The sequence below is a fragment of the Telmatherina bonti genome (assembly GCF_933228915.1).
Source record: "Telmatherina bonti genome assembly, chromosome: 11".
NCBI classification, from domain to species: Eukaryota; Metazoa; Chordata; class Actinopteri; order Atheriniformes; family Telmatherinidae; genus Telmatherina; species Telmatherina bonti.
The window spans coordinates 18,264,553-18,291,528 of NC_136629.1; the positions used below are offsets into that span (position 1 = coordinate 18,264,553).

The window sequence follows — 26,976 nt, forward strand, 5'->3', positions numbered from 1 at the left end:
TTCATCTTCAAAGTGAAAATGAGGACAAAAAGAAATGTGAAGACTCAGATGACCTTTCAGTGTCTGAATTCTTCAACCAAGCTTCAATCAATAACTTCACTCCTGTCTGGTCTTTATTAGTGAAGTCGGAAATCCTAAAACAAGTATAGACATCCCATAGTCTCACTTCCAATCTCGCTTGTTTATATTGTGATGCGTGTAGCTGCTGGAAATGGATCTGCAGCAGGTAACTTCACATCCCCTTGACAGCTTATTAAATATTAACCTGTTGCCTTCACATCCACTGATGCCAACCTAGAACTTCAAAATAAAAAGATGTATGCATCTAATAGTTTGAATTGTTGAAATTTGTCACTGTCAGAAGTATCAGTATCAGATCTCTCTCTCTCTCTCTCTGTATATATATATATATATATATATATATATATATATATGTACATATGGGTAAATTATTCCATTGCAGTCTCATCTGAAGATTTGAGAGACTTTATTCATATGCAAGTTAGTAGATGCAAAACACCATCAACATGAAGATCTTCAGCTATAAAAAGGTAACAGTTGAGTATTTTACAGAGCACATATTGGCATTAATTAAAACATGAACACACAGTACCGAGAGAAATACAAAAAGCACTTTAAATTAAAAGCACATCTGAACAAAATATAATAAAATAAAAAATAAAATAAAATGAATAAAAGAATTCAGGAAACAGTCAAGTCCACTTCAATTTCCGTTTTCGCTTCTTTTCTTTTTTTTAAACGGTTAACCTGTCATCCTACACAGCAAATTATCCATCAATCTGACATGAACAATCTAGTCTGCACTTTGGTGGTAGAGGGGGCCAGTGTCTTGTGTTGTTGGACGGCACCACATGTTGAGACATTGAGGCTTTCACCTCCAAAGACAGCTGTGTGTATGTTCTTTACATTCTGTTGTTTGATTGACCTCTGGCCCAATACATTGCTTATCAAAATACAGAGGTTATAAAAAATATTTTTTTCACTAGCTCAGCATACCCCTATATTTTGTTTATATTCATAAATAATTCCATACATAGATAAATAGATATTCTGTGTGTAGATTATAAAGTTTCATAAAAGCATTTTTATTTTCAGTCATCCAGGAGTGACTACAGTATAAATGCTGAAATGCTGGAGGGCTGCTGACCGACCCTGATGTCCAGTAGACTGGGTGAAAGGCCGAGAGTGTACATGCTAATTGGCACTGGTATTGTGCAGTTTTGCCCCTTCTTGCTGTGCCAGTCTTTAGCTCTGCTGGCATTCGTTTTTACTGCAGGTGGCCTGACGCTCAATCTGCCAAGTGCCCTCCTCATAGGTGCAATAGCAGATCGTACACTCGTCAATCTTAACTTCTCGACCAGCCGGTATCACTTCTGTGTCCGCGTAGCAGTTTGGCCCTGTAGGTGTTACAAGAAAAACATGGAAGAAAATGTTTTATATTATGTTTGAAAATGGAATTTCAAATCAACCCTATGCATTTTTTATTCGTTTCTTTTGTGTTGTTGGCACCATGTCACATTATCGAGGTCAGACGCTCGCCCAGAACACTGAAAATGTATGAATTTCTCTTGCTCCTCTGATTTAATATGCTGTAGGAACTCTGCTTGGGTCAAATTAAATCAACAGAAACTTGATGATGGGTAGGTTAATGTTGTACAACTAAAAGCATAAAGACACAGAGAAATCCTCCTCACCTTGGAGCTGAAGTTATTTCCAAGACAAAAAAAGTTAACAGTTTTTTTTCCAGGTTGCACATGTCCATGCCTTTCTGTTTCAAGAGCACCCAGGGACCTTGTTCAGTGTCTAAAAAGGTATTAAGGACAAACCAGACAATTCAAAGTCACCTTGCACTGTGTTGCTCAAAAAAAATGCCAATTAAAAACCGACTGAAGGATACCAACTTGAAACCTGGGAAAGTCACGGACTGTTCAGTCTTGATGCAGACTAACATTAACAACCTCTAAATGGTACCATTTCAGCATAATCTCACCCTAAAAGGTGAAATAATTACAAAACAACTCAACAGAAAGCATTCATTCTGATAAAGATAAAGTCTTGCATGCCACCCAGTAACATTTTCACACCTGTGAACTTTTTGTGGGTTCAGCTGAGGAAGTGGGACTTGGTCTGGTGATCCAAAAGCACTATTTGAATACAATATATTAGGTAGATTGGTTGGGTAGAGTGTCTGTTTGTACTCAAGTCATATTTAAATAAAGTTTAAGCCTTATGTTTGTAATATACGGAAGCATAGAGCTGTCATCCTCATAAAAAAAAGTTTGGGCCTTCTTACGTTATAACGTGATAGTTTCATTGTAAAAACGTGAAACGTATCACGTTATAATGTAATAGTTTATTGTAAAAACGTGAAACATATCATGTTATAATGTGATAAGTTTATTGTAAAAACGTCAAACATACCATGTATCTGAAAACGTGGACTTGGTCATTTTCGACTTTAGATGAGGAAATTGTGTGCGGGGTGGATAGGAGATCACAAATGGCTCATTTACAGGACTTGATAGAGTTTTTCTTCATACTTGGGTTGAGACATTGTGAAATTATGCTGCTTTGGAACACTTTCGATCCATTATAATAAATATGCGTAGTTTAAGGACAGTTTTAAAAGGCATGGGTCTGTACAGAAGGAAAAATGAGTCCAATCCCCATGACGTGGCATCATTTCTCATTGAAACTTGAGTGGCACGAGAATCGCTATGAATGCAAACATCATCGGTGCATCCAAGTGCCATCTATCCATCCCTCTTCTACCGGTTCTGATCGCAGCAGTAACCAGGGAAGCCCCCCTCCCCAGCCACATTTGCCAACTCTGCGGGGGGTCCCAAGGCGCTCCCGGGCCAGCTGAGCGATGTAATCCCTTCAGCATTTAAGTGGTTATACGTTTTTACAATAAAACATATCACGTTATAACGTGATATGTTTCACGTTTTTACCCTAAACTATCACGTTATAACGTGATACGTTTCACGTTTTTACAATAAAATTATCACGTTATAAAGTAATAAGGCCCAAACTTTTTTTTTTATGAGGATGACAGCTCTACGCTTCCATAGTAATGCCTAACCCTAACCAGAGTTTTTTTTTTTTTTCACATGTAAAACAATGATAAAACAGCAACGGCAAACAGTGAATGAAAGCAAAATAAGAAAAAAAATTTAAATTTCATTGAAAGTTTATTTATTTTTTTAACTTTTTAACCTTTTAATGGTTTTGAAAGATAAAGAGTTGTCTACAATCAGCGGTCATGGGGGTCTCACACCAAACACTTGTCTAATTCTTTGTACGGCACCAGTCAAAAGTTTGGGGACACTTTGGATTTAATGGGAAAGTGTGTCCAAACTTTAGACTGGTCATGTACTTCAAACATTCTTGTTCTTTTCTTTTCATTTAGTTTATCTATCCTCATTGAATTGGAACTATCGATTTGCCTCATTCATTGTTCAGGTTTAATGAATGCAAATCAGATTTGACTTCCTTGATGCTCTCTGGCCGCTAAATGCTGACATTGGATAAATGTTGTTCTGGGTCAACAGTTCTAAGAATACGCTCTATCTGTCAAGTAATGTCAGATTTAAAAGGAAACACAGTGTCTGTCTGTACTAAGGTTTTACATAGGAGGACAAACAAAAGCTCTCTGATCCCTGCCATTAAATGAATGATCTGATAAAAGTAATTCAAAATAAATAGTGTGTGAAAAACTGCTAGCCATCTGTCTGAAAGTTGAAGCTTGACTTATATGGAGTTATGTAACAGAGCAATGATCTCAAGCACAGTCACAAAAGTAAAAGAGAATGGCTCCCGAATGATACTGAAATTTTATGGTGGGATCTTGCATGCTAATTCAAATAAAACAACATTGTCAAGAAGAGTCGACCAAAATTCTTCCACATAGATGTAAGACTTCAATCATCCAGAAAAGCCTTTGTTGGATTCTGTAACATAAGTCTTAAAGTTTGTTAAGCTGTGACTTTTAAAAACCCAAGCTGTGCTGCCATGTTCTTTTTGGAAAACAAAAGCTTAATTTCAGCAAGCTCCGTCTTTTTCTAATTTTACTGACATGAACTTTAACATGTAATGTGTTTAGTGAGTCTCGTAGAGTATGACATAGTTGGGTTTTTTTTTTTTAACTTTATTTATCATATACCCTCATATGTGCTCTCAGCTGGCCAAGGCTGTATTCTTGGCCAGCCAAGACTTTGTCTAATAAGCAACACACAGTCATCGCTACATGTGCAAAACTTCTTCAATCAGTTTACAATTAGGAACAGAGCTCTACAGTTAACAGTGTCTCTGAAAAAGTTATTCTGACACATTTATGTGCATGACATGTGAACGGATTAATCATTTTGACAGTTGTACTGCTGTCTGCTTGTTGGAAATAGGAATAGAAGAAAAAATGATTATTTTGAGTGCACAAGTATAATTTCTACCCAAAATTCAGAACATGTTTCCATGCGTGCTGATCAGAGCAACAATCTGCATGACCCATCCTCTCAAGTGAAGTTTGGCATTTTGATCCGAATGAGGGTGACTTGATCTGAATTTGACAATTCATATATTTACAAAAGTTTTTAGCTTTTTTTTGTCACAATTAGGTTTCTGATAAAAAAAAACAAAACACGTGTTTGTGTAAACATGAGCAGTGTCATAGCTCATAGGTCATCCATGTTTGCACCAAATGATTTTGCATTAGTGTTTTTTTAGATTATGTACTGATGTGTTAAAACTTCAGCTGTAAAGAGGATGCATTTCTTCCTGTGCAATGAGTGCATGATGTTTGAACAGGATTGGTTAATTAGGTCTGTTACATATTAAAACCTGGTTCCGATTTATTCCTATGTTTCTGAGACTGTTGGTGGTACGAGGTGATCAGTAAGGTTGAGAAGCTCTATCACTGGTGTTGACTGCTTATTATAGCTGCCAGGGAGGTTTTGCATTTGCTCGTGTTTATTTTTCTGTCCGTCTGACTGTTTGTTAGCAACTTTATGAAAAACTGGACAGATTTTTGTGATATTTTTTTTCTAAGAAGGGGTCTTGGCCTGACATTGATTATGTTATATTTTGGGAGTGATCTGATCTACTTGGCCCTCCAAGTGCTTTTTCTACTTTTGTTCATGATATGACTTGTAGTATATAAACGTACCATGCTGAACTGACTAGATAACAAACTGTTGCCCAGGACAGTTATCGAGTTAGATAAAATGAGCATAATTGTCCAGTCATGAATTTAAACTTTTAACAAAGACCCCTGATAGAAAAACTTCTATATAGAGCTACACAGTTGGGTGGCGGGTAGCGCGCCACTTTGAAAGTAGAGCAAGATCTCTGGTATTGTTTTACTGCTACTTTTAGATGACACATCTGTTGCAATGACCAGATTTCCATATGGAGTTTATTCAACTCAGTGGTTCTTTCATGACATCCCAGTTAAAATGAATCCAGTCAGTCAAAGAGGACAGTAAACACAAGAGACAGAGTATGTTGTGCTTTGTTTCATTTCTCTCAGTGGAAAATGGACCCGCACATCATTTTTGTGTTTGTGTGTGTGTGTGTGTGTGTGTGTGGGGCGGGGGGGGGGGTCGGTTTGCTGTTTCCCAAAATAGAGTCCTGGTTAGGGGAATATAGGAAGCACAAGCACAAAAATCTGTGAACACAGTTGTAACTGTCACTTCACATTTCTGACAGCTGCTCACATTTAGCACAGGGAATTTGACTTTTCACTGGGGTGCCATTAAAAGGTGGAATTTCTTACAGGTTTTTTATACTATTAATCATCAGCTGGATTTGTATCTGGTAAAAAAAAAATAGATTTTCCTTTCCCATGCCCTTCAAACTGCTAAGCGGCCATTCATGGTTTATGAAGAGGAGGATTTTTATCCAGAAACACTAATCTGTTCGCAGAAGAGAGATGCACCTGGGGATTGTAGTGAGTACACTGAATTCTTAAGGACATGTTTATCTCTTTCATGTCTTATACCAGGGTTCAGGTATTAAATTCAAGCATTTTTTCAATGCAGTCTTTGTATTTTCTCCATTTTCAGTGTGCACACGAAACGTATTCAATTACAATTTCTTCCACACTCCTTCGATCAGCTTCACCACCAGTAAAGCACACATCTTGCTAAAGGCGCTTTTTCTCCTTTCATAACCTCGAGGTTGGAGTGCACAGAGTGTGAACAGTGCATAAAAAAACAAATTAAGCTATGTTACGCAGTGCCTTAATAAAGTTTTGAAGTGCAGCCCGAGGGACTGTTCATGTGCTATTTTGCAGAAAATTGGCTCTTGCTAATGGAAGTTTTTGTTCGGTAGTTGGTAAGAAATAAGCTTGAAAAGTGTGCAAAGAACATGTGAAACCAATCAGACCTCCACTGGAATCTAGATAGTTTTGGTGCTTCCATGATAGTCATGTGAAACAGAAAGAATACCTTTTGTATTCTGAGCTTTTATGTCATGTCACATAACATTGAAAAAAAACTTTAAAAGAAAAACAAAAGTTAAATTTATGAAAAAAAAAAAAAACTCGCATCAAAATATAACTTCCTTTTTAATACTTTCATACTAATTAAGTTGCCAGGTAACACTGATAAAATCTCCTTGGCTGAATAACCATTTAGACATTTGAGCACCTTGTCAAAGCAGACGTTTTGGCCATTTGCTGGTCTGGACCATTCAGGTGTTTTGACACAACACCAAGAAGAAAAGACATCAGTATCAGTTATGTTAGAGAAGAAATTGTTGCTGCCTATCAATCTTGAAAAAAACACGAGGTCATTCCCAAGTAATTTAGAGTCCATCATCAGAAAATGAGAAAGATTACTCATAAGTGGAAAAGATTTGAGACGGTTTCCAATGTTTACTAAAGTAGATGCCTCAGCAAGTTCACACCAAGGTCAGATTGTGTAATTATAAGAGCATATAATAAATAAATTTTAAAAACAGCAGTTACATGTCTTACTCTATGAGATTCACTAAACAGGTTAAATGTTAAAGTTCATGTCAGTACAATTAGAAAAAGACTGAGCTGATTTGCTTTAAAGAGTTGCAAAAAAGTGAAAAAAATTGCAGCACATCTTATGTTTGCAAAGTTACAGCTAAACAAACTTTAAGACTTATATTACAGAACAAAGACCAGAGTAGCCTTTTTTATGTTTTGTTTTTATAAAGGTGCAAGCTTTGATACATAAATAGGTTATAAATTCCATGAGATACAGATTTTTTTCCTATTTATAGGAGACTTCTATCTACAACTTAAGGTAGCATCTATGGGCTAGTGCGCAGTAGTGCAGGGAGCAGTTCTAAATAACGCACAAAGGATGCAAGCAAATTAAATCAATAAAACTTATCAAGAATGGAATCTACAGCCACAATAATAAATAAAATACAATATAAGGAAAAATTTTCACACATGAGTTTGGACTTGATTTGGAATGACAACTTGACACACATTGGAGTTGTCGTGGTAACAGATGGTGGTAGCCATCTTTGTGTCCAAATCGCCATCTGAATGAGTGCACTACATGAGTGCACTACATAGAGCAGCCCCATGTTGTAAATGAGGGGTTAGGGAATATTGTGCACATTCAGGCACAGCCTGTGACTCTAAATCAAGCCATCCTTGACGAAGGTCAATAGCCAAAGCTTGTTTGATTAAATTTTCGCATTGAATTGAATGGAGTATCCCCCCCCCCCCCCCCCCCCCCCCCCAACACACACACACACACACACACACACACACACACACACACACACACACACATTTGTAAGTCTAGTAACCTTGTAAATAAATATATCAGTACAAAAATCTGATCTCAACTGTCAAGCACATTGGTGGAGGGGTGATGATTGGGGCTGATAATGTTTTTTTTTAAAAAAAGATTTCCTCAAGTTTTTGCTGCTGAATGAAGTTTTACAAATGTTTTACTGAATATTCGCTTTTTGATAATACCACAGTTTAATATGTTACATGTCATTTACTTAAAGTCAACACTGAGTAAAATAACAGTTTTTTGTTTGTTTGTTGTTTTTAATATTTTTTTTGTGCCTAAAAACCTGGAGGATGCTGTTTTTCTTTGCAGCACAAAAAGAAAATCTGCATCGGAAGGCTCAACAGGCAGAACATAAATGTCTTCTATGTGTCACAGACAGCATGTGAGAGGAGGGGGTTTTGTTTGGCGAATGTGCCTCTGTCCTCGACCAATGGCTGGAATAAAAAGTGCTCATAAATCATCCATTATCTCTTAAGCTGCACAGCAAAACATAAACATCGCGGGAATTGCTTACAACATCAGGTGTAGCATAACAATGGTTATTTTACGAAGACTAACAAGGTCTTGAGCCACTCTGTTGTTTAATTAAGATGCTGATAAATGGTGAGTCTTTCAGCTGCAGCTACTGCATTTCATTGAGCAGCAAAACCCTGAAGGAGCGTTCTGGCACATCAATCAATGTGAACAGTTTGCCGAGGGCCGTCAAGATGTCAAATTTAACACATTTATAAGTCTTCAGATGAACACACACACCCTATCTGAATAACAACTCATCCTGTGGCCCAGGCGGCTGTCGCTACTGATTCATCATCATTAGCAGCATTTAGAAACACGTTTACAAGAAAAAAATGCACATGTCTAGGATACGCTCAGAGAGGAAAAATGCAAGAAATATAATCCTCTAATTCCTCAAATAAACACAAAACACTTCCTTCTGGAGCTGGGATTAAAACACAGGCTGTCATCCAGTCATGTGTGTGACACTTATTTGTGTTAATTAATGCATGGATTTGGCACCACTGTGCTTTCTTGTTGCTGGTCTTACTCAGCCATTCGTTTTACACCCACCTTCATTAATATATCCCATTCCTACATCACTCACTGTCTTTCTGCCTCTCATGCTCTGTTGCAGAAAAAGATTTTTATAGGCACACGAGGCTTCACAAAAGCTTTTCAACAGCACCCGAAGAGTCGGAGACAAATGGGTTGTGCATGTGCATGAACAGTTGGACCCAAACTGTCACAGCAGCATGTTAGAAGTTGGCATGCAAAGTGTTTGAGAGGGATAGCCATTAGCACCTGCGGTTTTTGGCTCTTTAGCAGTTCAGATAATGGACAGGGAAAACGAGGATGCGAGCCGATCATCACAGCCCTTAATTCTGACATGTTACAACCTGCAGAGCTGCATTATAAGGTAATGGAAAAAGACAAAAAAAAAAGCATAACACACTCATCTTAATGCGCTTCTTGAGTACATTTGCATTATAAATGCTGCATAAAAATGGCCCTGCTTTTTAAAGACTGGAAAATGGAAGAACTTTGCTGGATTTAACAATAAAATGAATAATTTCTCTCAAGGACACTGTGAGACAGAGACAGACTGAGACAGACCCTGGCTTTAAATACAAACAGCTTTGCATCATAGCTACAGACTTTACAGAGGTGCCGTCTTATATACTATGTTTGTTTAACTACATTATTAGCTGCTCCGCCTGATGATAAGCTTTGGGACTGACTTCCTGACTCCCGTCATAATCAGCATCCTTCACAGGGATGGAGTCACAAATCCCGACCAGCCATCACAGATGCGTTCAGATGACAGATTGCATCAGATGACCTTCACTTAATCAAAAACTGAACAGACTCAAATATCAAACTTGGATGATTTTCTTATTTAGTTTTGTTCAACTCTTTCTCCATGCTGAGGAAAAATAATTTGAAATTACATAAATTGAGTCTATTATTCAAATGAACATTGGGAAAATAACACCTAACAAGCAGACCAAAGGCAGCCCAGCAGCACAGTAATTGTTAAGACATAATGTAGATATTATCTTCATTATTGTGACCTTTCCCTGCTATAATCAAATCAGCGAGAGCCAGTAGCAGAAAATGGCATAATGAAATGCAGAGATCTGATCAAAGGAGGACACAAAGGTAAAAAAAAAAAAAAAAAAAAAAAAACTTTCTTTGGATGTCTAAGTGACCCATTTTCTGCCTAAAAATGATCTAAATATATTGGATCACATCAAATTTGATTATTTTTCTTGATTCATGATTTACAGTCATTATGTACCATATAACTGGCACAAAATACTCATACTGTCATGTTTGACGTATTGTGAAGCTTGTAAATATTTTACTCTGTTAATTAAACTTTAAAAAGCACAACTTTAATCCCAAACTCTAATTTCCCAATCATAGGCAGGTAGCAGCATAATAATCTAAAGAATATAAAGACAACCGATCAGATATTGCTGCTAAAAACTTTATGACCTCCATTTGATGTTTAATAAGAGTTGAACAATCATATTTGAATGGGCTTAAGATGGATGCAGCAGAGACCATAAACTGTGTCGATCAGTTGGTTTCCAGATTTGAATTAATGTATATTACACAAAGTATCAACAAAGATCTAATAAGTAATCAACTCAGATACGAGAAGAATGAATTAAAAGCCAACTTATATTCATCAGTGATGGAGATTTTGCAGCTGTGCATGTTATACATGCCATGTGCACTAATGCACCCCCATGCAATCACAGATGCAGGGTTTTCAACTCTGACAAGAGGCTTGGCCCCCTTCTCCATAACCCTCAGGATCCTGCATCTATGATTTTCAAAGAGGACATTCTGAGGTTTTTTTTATTATTATTATTGTAGACCAGGAGTTTTCCACATCATCTCAGTTCATCTGCAACAAGGAAGCAGCAGCATCAGTAAATGACTGTCCTCATGAATCCTAATAATTAATGATTTTGTTTAAATTACAGCATGTACTACTTTATGTTGCCACTGTCCCAACTTAATTCACATCTGCTGCTGGAATCAAATCTAAAGTCAGTATAACTACATAATAATACTGGCTATTTTCCAGTGTGAAGGCAATGTCATTAGCTTTGTTACTACATGGGTTCACATGCTGCGTTTGATGGCTACTGATCTTATTAGGAGTTTCTCATCAGATTAGTCTCTCGTCCAACAGAAAGGAAAAAATGTTAGAGAATTACACATTTTCATACATTTTATCTTAAAATCAAACCTACAGAGAAATATTCTGGGAAACTGTAGCCATGTTCTAAATACACTCCAAAAAAATGTCTGTAAGAAAGCAGAAAATGTCCTGACAGAACATTTCCAGGACATTTAACTGTTAATCCATGCAGACTCTTCCATTTATCCAAAAATGGAAAATTCAGAACCTCAAAAGAATATGCCCTGTTGAATTTAGTAATATGTCTGTTAATCTAAATATATGGAAATTTTGTACTTTCATCGTATAAGCTCTGTTTCATTTATAGAATGACACCTTCTGAACAGTGACCAGATTAGATGACCTGTTTCAGTTGGTAACAAGTGATTGAACTATGTTTATCCAATATCAATGATTGGGTTCGTTTCCAGCATCATCCCTATACACTCAATGCAAGACATAGATTAGAGCAATAAGGTGGGTGTCTCTCCCTCTCTACACTCGTGGTAACAACTTTAACTTTTGAAAAGAACTGAACATCCCAACAATATTATATAAATGTAAACATAACACAGGCAGAAAAGCACGTGGCTCAAAGTTAGGTAACAGTCACAAAAAGATGCATTTCCTGTGAGCCTTTGAGGCCTTTGCACACTTCATACTGTGAATCTGCAGAAAGGTGTATGCAAGTAGGGTACTGAAGCTCTGTTGAACTTATCTGTTATTTATATAAAAAAAACTTATTCTAGATGACTCAAGAAAACAGATGTGTAACTGCAAATAATCAAATAAATAAATAAATAAATAAAAATTACAACAGAAAATTCCTTCCGATTTCTCTGGTACATTTGGCTCTATTTACAGACTTTGCTTAAGTATATTCAAGAAAACATTTCCTTCTTCTAGCATCCTTCCAACAGAAAAAAATGCACAAAAAAAAAGACATTACGTAAAAAGTTTCTGCAACTTTAATTACCAATTAATTGTCGTGATGACAAATTTAACTTCCATTCAACGGGTTTGATATTCTTGGAGTTATATTTTTCATTGAAGTGTAAAGAAATGTCTTTAAATCTAAAATTAAGATCATAAGAGCATTTATTATATGTAGCTTCATGTAATTTACAGCCAGAAGGATCACGCTGGTTGAATAAATATTGATTAAATTACAATTTAGCATGATCTGAGCCAAAATAACAAGGATAGCATCAGTATGGAGGTGTATGAGGTCTGCCAAACAGTTTGTAATAACAGAAAATATTTTTCTACACTATTTTGATATAATGATGACATTAACATGATAGAAAACTTGAGATAATTATTGTTCTCTAAATAAGTCATTTCAGTATTTTGGGTTCGTATCTATTTGGTAAATGAATACTCGTCAATAAAAGAGGTGAGCAGTTTATAAAACAACATTTCACAAAAGAAATTAAATAAAATTAATCAAATTATTATTTTATCAGCCAAAAAGCAAATCACAGTATTATGATATGTATGATGATATGTATTTTATAAACACAACATCTGGATGTTATTCTTTGAGTGCTCTACACACGTCTAACACTATTTGCTGTCCTACTCTCCATCTGTGCTGACAAAGTGCAATGAAAGACCCTTTAAACAGACAGGCTGTATCATCTTATCTCCATATATACGGTTCCTTTTAACTCATGTTTTATAATGTTTTTCATTACCAAATAATACCTGTCACATCTTTAAAGTACTGAATGAATCATGTCTCCCCTAATTTCAATGAGTCTGTATCTCTCTTTCAACAAGCAGGCTACCATGTCTCGTGCTGCTCTATTTGAAGTGATTTTGGCTCCAGTTCAGACTGTTTATCACATCCCCCCCAGATTAGTGTTGACCCTAATGTCTGAGTCTTGAAGAGCACCATTTGTTTCCTCATGCGTTGCCAAGGCGATGCTCGGCAAGAGCAAAGGCAAAGAGGGATGGAGCTGCAGCAGAGGTGCTGGTGAGAGAGACTTCTTCAGCATTGATTTTTGCTCCTGAGCATTCCTCAAAAGCAGATGCAGCTGGCGAAAAAACAGTAAGACTTCCATGCCTTTACCTAAATGCCAAAGAAAATAAACATTTCCACTATATTTGAAGCTCTAAAAAAAAATCATACTCCTTGCCTCACACTCGCTAGAAGCATTTTTCATGAATCAATATTGTTAAATTAAACTTTATGGCAGTAAGCGAATGACAGCCACAAACTTTTGAGGGTATGAAACCATTTAATTGCAATGTGTTCCAGTGCTTGAAGATAATGACTAAAAAATGACGAGAACCTGCCTCCATTCACAGCTGTTCTTTGATATTCATGAACAACTGTCTGGGGTGGATGTTAGCGATACCTCTTACTTTCATCTTCCTCCCCTGGCTCTTTCCCAAGTGTCTTCTTGCATACAAGCAACACATCTGAGGCAGGGTGCTCTGCCATAAGCATTGATTTCGCATGCCTGAAAAGGCCAAGATAATGCCCCTGCATAATTGATGAACTTATCAAACATAGAAATACTTCATTGTGATTTATATCAGCAGTGTGAAATATAGAACGGAGTGAGGGTACAAGATGGAACGGGGGACTTGTTGAATTTCGTATTAATTGTCCCCTGTTGACCCAATCTTTAAATCCGATTTTATCCTAAATCTGTCCTTTTCTGGGCTTTTTATAGCTTCCTCTGCATACTTTTAAACTCTATGGCTCCGTTTCCTTTCCTTTCCGGTGACATTATCCATCTGGATGAGGATTTAATCCTTTCCCATTAAGCTTAGCTTTGATGTGACACTTTGGAGGCATCGAAGATCCTTGGAGGTCTTAACATCTGCCCACACTCAAACAACATCTGCAGACAAGACAAACAACAGAACCAGGGGAAGAGCTCTCTGACGACCCAGAGTAACCTTATCACGGGTATTTCATCATTTTGCTGCTGTCTAATATTGAGCACTGTATGATCAACTGCGTCTGTGAGATAGAAGCTGACAATCAGTGGTCCTCCTCATTTTAAATCACAGTGGTATAAATACCTGGAGAAGAAGCATCATGAATAAAAGACCAAGTAAAATCTCATGTATAATCACTTTGACAGTGATAGGAGCTGAGGGATGAACAGTAGTATGATTAAGAGTGATGTCTCATTTACTCCTGTTTACATCCAATTAATATAACCTCCAGCCATCTCGTGAGGTATACCCTTTGGTATTTATCTTTTCACATGTTGCCTATTACATTTACTTTATGGTGTCAAGTCCTGTGTGAAATGAAATGCAAATGCAATCAGGTGGCAATTACTGATTCAAAGGGAACACGTTTTTGGCTATTCCCTGACCGACATCTCCATTTTCTCCAACACCCTGACACTTACAAAGATTATTCTGAGATTGATGACAGTGTTTACACTTCTTGGTTACACTGTCAGAACCCTGCCAGACGCGTACACAGAAATCATAGCCAGACATATTCCTCATCCAATAAGCGGTTGTAAAACACATACAGATTTTCACAACTCGGCTTAATTAACAGCTCGAGCTTTGGTATTCACAGCTAAGCAAATGATAAGTCAACACCAGCAGGACACAGAGAAATGAAGAAGGAGCGTTAGATGACTGGCACAGTCCTAAAAATATATTATAAATATCACGTGCTGCAGCCTTATAAACACATTCACTGCGCAAATGAGGCATAAATACTGCAAAAAGTTATTTCTGCTTCTTCATAAGGACCTCTGGAGATATCACTAAAAGAGTGTGAGACAGAGCTGATGGAGATAGCATGAATATATAAGAGTTTTAGCAAAGTCAAAGGAAATAATACCACCAGGTTAAAGAGGGCACTATTTCTAAAATTCCTCCCAATTCCACTAACCTACCTAAGCAGCTTTTTCTTCATGGAGTTGCAAAGAAGGGAGGCTTTTCTTGGATAATCTTGTTTCTCCAAATAAAGGGATGTTCAATTTTGTGCATTCAGTGTGTGCTTACTGACACCTGCCTTGGATGGTCATGACACATTAGTGGTTGAATAATCAGCACAAATAGTTTAATAAGAAAAACAGCTGGATCTTTGTTTATAAAAGAAATTCTGAGGGGAAAAAAACTGAAGGGAAATTTGCAAGGTATATTTCAAGAAGAGCTATGTAGTATTCAAGCGTATCATTTTGCAGCTGTTCAAAAGTCATATAAAGCAAAAGCCCCCAATCAAAATATGGCATCTGACAATATGATGAGATGGAAAATCTCGTAGTGTTTTGGTTCATTTTGCCAGGAGACTACAGTTTGTATGCTCTTTGCATATGAACAGCCACTACAGTTTCCTCACAGTGAAAAACCTGAATGTTTCTGAAATGATCAGTCGAACCCGAGGCTACGAGTAACTGTGAGAGTGAAAGGTTGTTTTTCTCAATTTACTCTAGGCTCTATGATGGATTGTCAGCATGTCCCTGTTGCACTCTGACTCTCACCTGGTGGCAGCTGGCAAAGGTTCCAGGCCCTTTGCAAACCCAAAAAGCAGGTATTTTAAAATTAATATACAGGCAGATTTCTGTGCAATATAATAACAAACATGCCCAACTAGAAAACTGTGTTTATCCTGTTTGTTGGCTGGTTTGTTATTATAGCTACTTCTACAGCTATTTGCAGCTGACTGTATCAGCTGACACAAAAAAGATGGATTTAAATTCTCACATTTTCTGAAAGGTTCACAGCCTCTTGCCAAAACCAGAGAAACATTACAGATCAAGGCTTGCTAAAGGGCAAACTTGGGTTTGACAATTTCCAAAGCAAGCTAAATTTCTTCAGTGTCGCTTTATACCTCAAAATGCACAACGCTGATGCCTGTCATCACACTTTCTTTTAAAACAGCACAAAAGCCATCATTTATCATTTTCATGGTTAAATTTTCTACCTGCCATCCTCTTTATTGCAATATTATCATGTTCACTGTGATCTTACTATCTTCCCATCACTTAGAAGCCACAAAGAAAAACAAAGGGCAGTCTGTTTTCCAATTTGTCTTTTATGACTGCAGTATAACTTGGGAGTGGTGCATAGATATAATGATAAGCAATTGATTGGAATTAACTGTGTTGAGTTTTTGTCATTTACTGTGTAACAGAAGGATTTCTCTCCCTGTACTGTCCTTCATGCTCATGCAAGCTGCAACACAAGATTAAAAAGATATGTTCAAACAACACTGTCTGAATGCAAACACAACACACCTGCATTTCCCATTAAGCTTTGTGCTCTTTATATCTTTGCATGTTCCTATAATTTTTTTTAAATCTGTTGATTTATTCACTCATTTACTTATTTGCTGTCAGAAACTTCTTCAGAGTTGGTTATGAGTCCAGGATCATTTATCATTGTGAATCAGTATGTTCAACAAAAGCCTTGACTTTCAGCTTGCTAAGCCACCAATCTCACTTATATTCCTCAGTCCTTGTTGATGCATAATAAAGCAAACTAAATAATGTTATATGTCAAACTAAAATAATAAATTCAATTCATGACATCATAAAATAGACAACAGATTAGATATTTAGATAATATTAAATTCATCTCATGATTCAACTCGAACAGTGAGTAACCACAGATTAAATAAATTGTCGTAATATCATAGTTCTGTTGCAAGCTCTGAAGATTGTCAATTAAATTTAAGAAGATTAGGACTTTTCATGATGGTCATAATAACCATTATTATCAATCAATGCTTATCAATCTTAACAAATTGATAACCAATCTTATCAAGTTGTTAAGATTGCTGTATTTTTTTTTGTTTGTTTGTTTTATGACTTTTTTTTACTTTGTTATGGCTTCAACTTCTGTTGAAATATTCCAAAATCTCAGACAGCCAAAATTCTTATTGTTTATTTATTACATTATTTAAGTAACATTGTAGGATGAAAGAGGATCATTTCAAACGTGTTATAATTAAAAGTTACTCTCTTCTTTGCTGGAAAACAGAACACTGAGAGAACACTGCTGTAGATTTTTGATACTTTAACAAAAAAAAAAAAAAACTGTTTAAGATTAAACAGATTAAGATTAACTTGGAATCTGGTTGATTTTGCCACCAAAAATGTGAACGGTGGAAATTCTGATTGTAATTTTAGTTTAGTTACCAACTATCCCCTAAACTAAGGAATGTTTTTTTTAGCTTGACATTTAGAGTCAAGCCCCCCCCCCCCCCCCCCCCCCCATCCCCATGCAAATAAACTGCATGACATCACCCAGGGCAAATTTCTTGGAAGCTTCTCCAAAGTCAGGGAAATTGTTTCAGAACTCTTCATACAGACAATGTAAAACCCGTGTAATCCTTCTTTAACCACAGAATCCCAAAATACAACAGTAATCCTTCTATTTCTTTGTGGGGGAGTTAGTTGTGGTCAGGTAACTTGGTGTCTTTGACGTGTTCATTGAATGGTAATGTGTGGTAATCTTATGGTAATACGGACTGATGCCATCTTAAAATGGTAAATCCTTCTCGGATGAATGAGCCCACAGATTTGGTGGGAACTTTCAGAATACAGATGCGTTCTCTCCTCTGTCTGTTGGATCCCTGCACTGGCTGCACTGTAACCACGTGTGTCTAATAGACTGATGAGTCTTCGAGTAAAACCCTAAGTCCTCTGGGCATTTCAATAGACAAAAGATGGAGCACTGCCTAAAGTCTGTACAAAGCATTTTCTCAGCATGATCAATATGTGCATATGTAAAAAGTTGGTGTACAGCAAAAAAAAAAGGGAACAAAAGACCAGCATGTATTCCCCAAGATTACAGCAGGCAAATATTAATAGATAGAGTAATGCACCATGACTACCAATTTTTCCAACCTGTTATCAGTGGAGGTTGTGAGACAGGGTTTTAATTGGGGATTGAGCAACACCTGATTAATAACTAGTCATGAGCTTTCATTACATGCAGATGCTAATGCTGTATGAGTTTAAAATTAATTATCCTAATGTGATATTTTGGGTGTAATTAAAATTAACTGAGCAGATGGTAGTCAGTCGATAAATAATGCATTCAGTAAGTATTTTGTTTATTTAACCCACTCATTTTTACTGAAATGTGTGGATAAGACTCTACAAAAGAGTTTGAAATTCATACTTTGTGTTAATTATTTAACATGTAAAGATTGCAACAAACAGCATGAAAAAAATATGTTGCTTGCACTTTTAGGCAGCAATGGCATTAGCTGTTCTGTCATCTAGTATGTGGCTCGTACAGACGAAGCATTTTTTAGGTGAAGCAGGATATTTTTCCTTTTCTTCACACAAATAATTTGTCCTTGTTTATATGAGACAGCCTGCACTGCTTTAAGATTCCAACTCAGACATACATATCGCAAGTCATCATTCTTTTTGCTGAAGGAAGCAGTGTTGCTGACATTGCCATGTTGCATTACACTCACACCAAGAAAACAAGGGGACATAATCTAGGACATGCTGTCGGGAATCATCCGAAACAACTTCAGTTAATCGACTCTGAGATGCAGAATTCCTCCTTTCCAACCACAGCTCTCAAACCAATGGGATCATAAACTAGATGGGAAAAAAAAGCATGTAATGTAAAAATACTTAAAACTTCTTCAGCAACTCAAGTTAGAGTCGCCATCAAGACTGAAATGTATGCCTAGGCCTTTTGTTTAAACAGAAACAAGCCAGAGCATGTATAATATTAATCACATTTTTGACAGGACTTAATATAAATAAATCTAGCAAGATATTGCATTTTTCATATAGTGAAGCACGCCGCGTGCTCCTTGACAACAAAATGAATGTTACGCTACCTTACTCTCATTACTTTAGTTAAGGTGACGTTAAGCAAAAACGTTTGATACTTCTCTGTGCTGTTGGAGCAAACTAGCAACCACAAATAGGACACTTGTTGAACTGGAATCAGTTGTTCACTGCAGTTTCATTGAAAGAAATGGCTTCAACACTCACCGCTTTTGCAGATGGGACAACACTGATCCGGCTCATACTCTGGGTCCACACACTCTGTCTGAGGACAGGCAGCCACAGAGCACAGCACCTCTCCGCTGGGTTCACACCGACACTTCTCACATGGAGACACCTGGATTATGGAGATCATGAAGCAGTAATTAACACCCTAATAAAAAAGTTCACACATAGAAATGCATATAAAAAAACATAGTCTCAATTAATGTCTTTCTATCTTTGGCTTCGTGTTTGTTGCATTCTCTGTTTTGCTACAGTAAAGTCTTTTCGGAGTATCTCAGTATGCAGACTCATGCACACAAACATTCACACACAATCAGACGCAATGCTCCGTATAAGACTTCTGTCTAGATTGTTTAGGAGGGTGTGCATTCAGTGTCACAAAGCCACATCAACTGGGAAGTCTCTGTGCTCTCAGTTTCATTGCCAATGAGCACCTCATTTCAGATTGAGCCGCGTGGAGAATTGAACTTCACTATTCAATCAGAAGATAAGGAGAAATCAATAGAAATGGGAAACAAAAGAAAGATGCGTCCACTTTTCTCAGCGCGTGAACAGAGTAAGAAATGACATGGCTATCCAAGCGTTCTTGTATGTCTCAAAATAGACCAGATGTGGGGCAAAGGCTGGGACAAACGGTGCACAGTTTGATTTACACTCAGTGCTTGTGGTGCATGTTTCATTTGCAGCCGCTCATACATACACCTACAGTCTTAATAAGGCAAGGTTCAGTCTGTCAGCGTTGCTGTACATTGCCGAGGCTTGCACCTCCACATAGCTCTCCACAGTGAAAAATGAAGAGAGGTAGCACTTAGCACAATGCCCCAGAATGTAGCAATCAAGCATAAAATCCAGCCTGTTGCTTAGTTTCAAAGTGCCTCCCCTCCACACAGCTCAAAGGCTGACGTTTGCTTGTGGAAGTGGAGCCCTCTGCAGAATTCCCTCAGTGCAGACTTAACAAAGAGCTGTCGGCAACACTGAGTGAAACGGAGACATTCTAAATTAGCTTCAATCTTCTGCTGAGAGACATACATAAAAAGGAGCATTAGGTGCTGTTAAATGTATCGTCTCATCAGAGATGAGGAACTAAATCTGTGGTGCAATCCAGAGTCAAGTGTTTCAAAGTAGCGTCAGAAGATAAAAGAGTACAGACCTCGCAGATGTATCTCTGTCTTTCTCAAACGCCCACATGCAGCAGTGGGCTCGGCATAGTTGTAACATTACTGTAAATGTAACTCTGTGAATCAACAAACTGAATAGGGAAGCACTGCTGAAGCTGCATGGCTAAGATCACCCTCCAGTAATATTCTGCCGTTGTGCGAGGAAAAAAGACAAGTGCTGACCTTTGCCATTATAAATCTGCCTGTGTGCTTTCTTGCACGCTGTAAGGGAAGGTTACCAGTTTCTGTGTAGTGATTGTGATACAATCCATGCATGGCGAGGAGTGTTCGCTCAGCACTTCTTTCTAGTTTGAACATTTCAAACGTATGTCAGTGTAGTTAATGGGCTCACCTTAAACTCTTCCAGTGAGGCATAGATCTTGCCCCGGAACTCGCAGTAGTTCTTTTTCTCCTTGCACAGTGGGCAGCATTGGCTGGTGTCCACTTTAATGCAGCGAGGGTGGACCTTGGGACATTCTGGCTTGGTGCACAGAGGGCCTTCGTCTGTGCAGAGGCAAGGGCACGTTGAAGGGCCCGGAGTGAACTGTTCGCCGATGGCAAACACAAAGCCGCTCTCATCCATGCAGCCTTTTCCTCTGTAGTCTGGATAGGCATACTCATCAATGGCCTCCAGAGAGAGATTGACATCGCTGGTGGGGCCCTCATCTATTTGGTTCAGGGTGTCCTGTTCACTCCATAGCTCCTGGGACTTACCACCTTTAGATGCACGTGTTAGGGAGCTGAAGTTTGGCCTGACACGGTTCGAAGCTGTCCTATTAGGTCCAAAATCATTGATTTCCTCTGGTCGCTGCTGAGCAGCATATTCCAACTGCTGCTCGGGGGCCTGCATGTCCTGATGTCTGTCCTCCCTGGCTTGGGTCAACACCCTTTCTATACGATCTTGGCTCACTGGTAAGGTCGCAATAGGATTACACAGAGCGCTGCTCATCAGGAACCCAAGAACAAAGAGAACTTCTGCTGTCATGGCAACGGAGTGCAGCATCTCTCCCCACCACCAGCGAGGTGGGAGAACACCTTGGCTCACATAACACACTTCACATCTCAGGTGTGAGCCAGTCCATCTGGAAAGAGAAAATTAAGCTGGGGTTATGTGCTCTATACTGTGTCTCCTTTTTTTTTATCCCAGGTGTGGGCTTTGTCTTATTTAGCAAAACTATGTGCTTTAAGAGCGCTGACTTTATCATGTCAACCAACATCCTACTGAGCATAATGCAAGCATGTCACATCAGTGAATTGGATCATCAGGAAAAGGAGTGGTCACAAAGCTCTGTTAGCAAATCGATACTGCTTCATACTGTAACACTTCCCTGCATCAATCAGTCCCCGCAGTGAAAGAGGAAAAAGAAAATAACCGGGTAGAAACCTGAGCCCAGCACAGCTCTGTATCTCTTACGAAGAAAGAATGGGAATCAATGCCGCTTTTTTTTTTTTTTTTATGTCTTAGAGTCAACTGAACAAAAGGAGAAATTGATCTGAAAACTGAACATAATGTAAATGTAACGTAGGGTATCACTTTTAAATTAAAGGCAAACCTGCCACAGCTTTGCAAAGAAGCCCACAGAATCACACTTTCTATAGGGTTTTCAGCTCTGTGGAGTTGATGCACAACAGCCAAATTCAAGCCAAATCCCCAGATCAAGTGCAGAGACAGCGCATTTTTGAAGAGCTTTAGTCGATGTTTTTGTTTTTGTCTCCTGCTTAACTTGATTTACTGCAGCATCCTGAAATTCAAATGCCTGCTATGAAGCTTCGCTGTGTTTGGTGGCCTACTTTCATTCATTTTCCTCACAACAAATGTTTGGCGCCATCGATGAGCTCTGTTTAACGTACTGCAGTCGTTTTGACACATACAACTTGTTCTGAGGAAAAGTGACATTAGTCCATATTGACTGACCAAACAATTAACTGTAAAGTGACATCTGACCTTGTTTTAGTCATTTAATAGTTCACTATATTGATTAGTATCTCAAAGAAACTCTGCTAATTTCCAGAAGAGCGATAGGGAGAATAAAAAAGCAACTAAGCACGAGGTAAAAAACAGAAAGCTAACACTATTATGCATGTTGTAATGCACAGAGCAACATTAATTCTGTGTATGAATGACGGGAAACCGAAGTCTCTTCATATGTTTTAAGTTGGATATTTTGATATTCATGAAATTCTGTTGCAGACTGAGGGGCAGAGGATGGCACTGTTGGCACATAAGCGCTATTTGAGTAGTGTTTTCCCCTGAATTGCTGTGTTTGAGGCAGAATCCTTGGAGCTGCTGTGGAACTAAGAGGAAGCAGAGCGAGGTGCATACCGATAACAGTGCTGCAGCTGACAGAGAGGGAAAGATGAGGCCAAGTCTCTTTAGTAAAAGGACCTCATTTGTCGTTTCTCAGTTTCACCTTTCTGCCGTAACAGCTGTTACTGGCTGTCCCTCTAATATGCCAGGACCAAGTTCTGGGTTGGCCACAGGCTGGTTGGCAACAGGGAACAATCTGGCCACAAATTCACAACATGTCAAAGGACAGAGCTACTGAAATATCTGTTTTGTTCACTGCCAGGAAATCTTATGGAAACATTAAACAGATTAATCTGAGCAAATTCAACATCTACCATTTGCCGAGTATGTCTCAAAGTCCGTTTGACAGTATAATCTGTAAAAGCTGCTTGTTTCTGTGTAATTTTGCCTCTTAATGGTGAGGCTGGTTGTTTGCAATAGCTTGTTGAGTTGCAAATTCATCTCAAAATGTCCCCTGAATGAGCATGTCAGTGTTGTCTTGCTGAAATTCAAGCATGATTCATAGCAGGTTGACGTAATGCTTTCTTCAACTTTAAAATTGGACATAGCACATTTACGAAAGCAATTGGCATCACCAGCCAGTCACTGTGCTACAAAAATACCTTGTTGAGCTCAGATTTGTGCTACATCTTACTGAGACCACAGCCAGCCAACTGTAGCACTGCACAGGTCCTAATTTTTAGTTCAGTAACAAAACAAGCACAGGGATAAATCCAAACCTCTCTTGTGTAAGTCCTAAAGCTCTGCAAAATTATAATAAATGTGTTGAAACATATATCTCGTGGCAAGATGGAAAATCATGCGTACACTAAATGTGTGTTTATCCGTGGCAGATAATAATCCTCAACAGCACAAGATTTGCCAACAGTCATCTGCAACAGTGTTTAAAAGAAAACTGCCTTTTCATGGGATATTACCTGATTTCACTGTCATACTTGTGTTGATACATCAATCAATCAATATTATAATTTAATGTCTAGACTCAGCCCAAGAGCAGCTTCAAAACAAAAGTGGACGTGACATGTTTATTAATCACTTATTTCATTCTTAAAAGGGAAAAATATGTTTTTCTTTTAGCTGAAAGCAACATGACTTGACGTTATTGTTATGGAAATAATTTCTGGTATCAAAATTGATCATTTAAAAATCTCTTTAAAAATAAACTTCTATTAACAAATATCTCATAACGCCATTTAGTGGTTCAAACAGGGTTTAGTTTTCTTGCACTAAATGTGACCATTTAACGGCTCTTTTCCAATAAAAAGAGAAAATTCAACCCACTGTCTAAATGGCACACCATCACCTTGCAGGCAGAGAAAGTTTCAGACTTTTTGCCCAATGGTATTAATCAACATTTTGCAACATTGGATTTAAATTTGTGCTTGTAAGCGGTGTGGAAGTAACATTGGACAGCATTCTTTCCAGGCTCAGTGGTTGCGGATGGCAGGATGATCTGCAATAAAGTCTTTTCACTGGAGAGTTTTTCTAATGTTGTGGATGCTGAGATGAGATGGGCTTTTTGTCAACCAGCCATTTTCACTTTACTCCATCTACTGTGCCAAACCCACCAAATACTCAGAGTCAAACAACCATAAGTTGTCAAAATGATGTAGTTTGTTTTTCTCAAATGCAAATGTAATGCTAAAATGATAGTGGGTCAGTTTATTATGCTTACATTTCTCTAATGGTCCAGAGTATTTATGCTGGCATTAAACATTGATTAGATATGAGCCAAGTCCTTTCATCGCTATTTTTTAGATTTACTATGCCTTTATCATAAATCTAGAATAATCATATGAAGTCATTTCCAAATCCTAGTTTCCTTTGAGGTTGCCTGTCAAACTGACCCCTCAAGTCACCCTTACAAGAAGGATGCTCAGAGTCATACTGAAACAACATGCTGCTCTTCAAGTTAATAAGAAACCTTGGTGAAGAAGTAAATGTGAGGTGCTTTGGGAATTTGTATCGCTCCCCATCGGTCAAATACCTGCTGTGCTGACCATGTTGCTGCATAAATCCTGCCTCATGTATTCATGACTCACCGGTGACTGGCTTACAGCTCGCTTCCTCCTCACCCATGCACCCCTCGCACTCCCCAAATCCTTCAGCTTCTTGCGTTTTTCAAAATTATATAATGGGCAGAATTAAATAAAACAGGGGGTGTAACTATGCTTCAGTCTTGGGTACGTATAAATGAGGTTTGTACCCGTCAGAAGTCCAAATGGTTATAATTATCCCAGAATGAGGAAAAGCTTTCGTCTCAAGGAAACGCTCTACTGAGACGCAATGATTTGGGGAGAGTGTCTTCTGATTGGTGATGCATGGATAACGCATGAATGGTCTGCAAACTGCCACAACTCATTGAAAAACTCAGTTTCTGTACATTACAACACCTAAAATCCAGCCGTACAACAAAGTATGTGAAATATGATTTCTACATCTTGCTGTACAAGATTACAGCAGCACAACTGTTTGTTTCACACAGTGTCTTTTAGTTGTTTACGAATAGAAGGGTGTCCAAAGTCGGTCCTCGAAGGCCACAGTCCTGCAGGTTTTCTATATACCACTGCTGTAAAACACTTCACTCAAATTAAAAATGGATCCGGCAGCCTATGAAGTTCCACACAATAACTCATTCATTGGAGTCAGGTGTGTTAGGAATATATTGAAAATATGGAGGGTTGCGGTCCTCCAGGACCCGAGCTGGACGCCACTGCTATAGAAAAAGCACACTGACATCATCAACGCATGAAATTGTGGGAGCATTTGCCGTTTTGGGAGGGCCCACACTCTGCTTTTATCAGTTCAGCTGTGGTTGTCATCTTATTCAGAATTTCTGATGAGTATTTCACCTTATCTTTTTTTTTTTTCAAGCCACCCTCGGCTGCAGAAGCTTTGTGATCCACAGATAAACTGAAAATTTATTTGATTTTATTATCAAAATATCAGAACACTAAATATTTGATAAACGTGGATATTTTCAGCTGATTTGTAGTTGCCCAGTTTGTAAACTTGCAGATATTGAACAATATGTTTGTTTGTTTATGAAATGGCTGGATGATCTTTCAGTGATTAGTTTTTTAATCTATGACAGGCGTTAGAACTTCAGCTATACACAAACACTGAAGTCTGAGACTGAAACAGCTCACAACGCAACTAAACCTGAACACCATCCACTGTTAAGCATATTTTATTGATCTAAGCTTTTGATAATAAGTGTTTTTACTCTTCACCTCTGATGTGAGTTTACCTTGGGCAGAAATAGTTTTACCACTATATCAACAGTGAATATTTACATTGGCTATTCTGACCCTTATGTGGTTCAGTTTATAAATACACATCTTTAACTATATTTTGTTATTATTTACATTATACATTGGAAAATGACTCAAGCTCATTTAAGTGTTGCGTACTGAGATTTATGTCTTCATTAAAGTTAGTATCACTGTAAAGAAAGCCTGTAAAGAAAAGTGAGGGAATTAGCATTAGCACAAGTCAGCCAGAGAATTCAGGCAATACTTGCTGAGCAAGCATGTATGGATATAAATAATGAATAACAGCAACTAAAATTCCACACACAGACCAGGGGTCTTAGTCTTTGTGTTATTTTTGCTGGTGATAGCGAAAGAAAAGAAAGAAAACAGAGTAATGTTAAGCTGAGCCATGAAACATTTTCCTTTTTAGAGAAAAAAAAAGTAAATTCTTTGTTTTTTATTAAATTAACAGCAGTTGTTATATTTTAATAACCTTTAGAGCATCTTTTCTGCATGCCTAACATATTCTCCATTGTGATGCGTTATGTCTAACTAATTTCATGTTATATTTTACAGAATAAAATGAAACACAAATAGAAGTATTCATATTTTACTAAAACCTTGTGCAGTAAAACATTTCTAATGGTTTTATACACACCTTTTCTCCCCACTCTTCGGGTTCAAGTGCTGGCAAACACTTATATTTATAGAGTTACATATAAGCCATCTGGTAAAAGGTCACAGGTTTATCTTTGGCCTACAGCTCTACGCTCTCACATTTTATATATATATTCAATATTAGCAAGGACATTTTGACAGGAGGAAACAGGACGACTAGAATGAAGTGAGTCAAAGACACAATACAGTCTGCACCACATGGCTGCAGCATAATGCTTGTTTAATGGATGGACACAGACGATGACGACTATTAATTTGTGCTTAATGATCTCATAATATGTAATAAAGTGTGACCACAGTCTTGTTAGCACATTTAGAAATCCATATCCATACAAAGTTTATGTCTACACACAGTTCATATCCACACACAGATTGTCAAGTGCACAGTTTGTGCAAAAGTGACGGTGCTGCCTGAATGCAGCCATCAATCACAAGCATGCCAGAGTTTACATAAGCAGCATCACACTTGTGACACATTTAAACACTCACTTTATGGGAAAAAGTTAAAAAATAATTTTTCAATTAACAATCTCAAAATAATTTTCTCTGGAACGCAAACATTTTTTCATGCAAGAACATTTAAATCGGGCATGTTTTCAGCCACA

At 37.8% G+C, this 26,976-nt stretch overlaps 1 protein-coding gene across 1 annotated transcript; it reads right to left on the bottom strand.

The window, feature by feature from the left end:
• Positions 1 to 1,266: 1,266 nt before the first annotated feature.
• On the bottom strand, positions 1,267 to 21,134 carry vwc2 (von Willebrand factor C domain containing 2; the record flags this gene model as incomplete). Its single annotated transcript, XM_079248360.1, has 3 exons — positions 1,267 to 1,418; positions 18,957 to 19,086; positions 20,484 to 21,134. The coding sequence occupies 3 exons, from the start codon at positions 21,132 to 21,134 to the stop codon at positions 1,267 to 1,269; spliced, it is 933 nt and encodes a 310-aa protein (XP_079104486.1).
• Between the last annotated feature and the right edge of the window lie 5,842 nt (positions 21,135 to 26,976).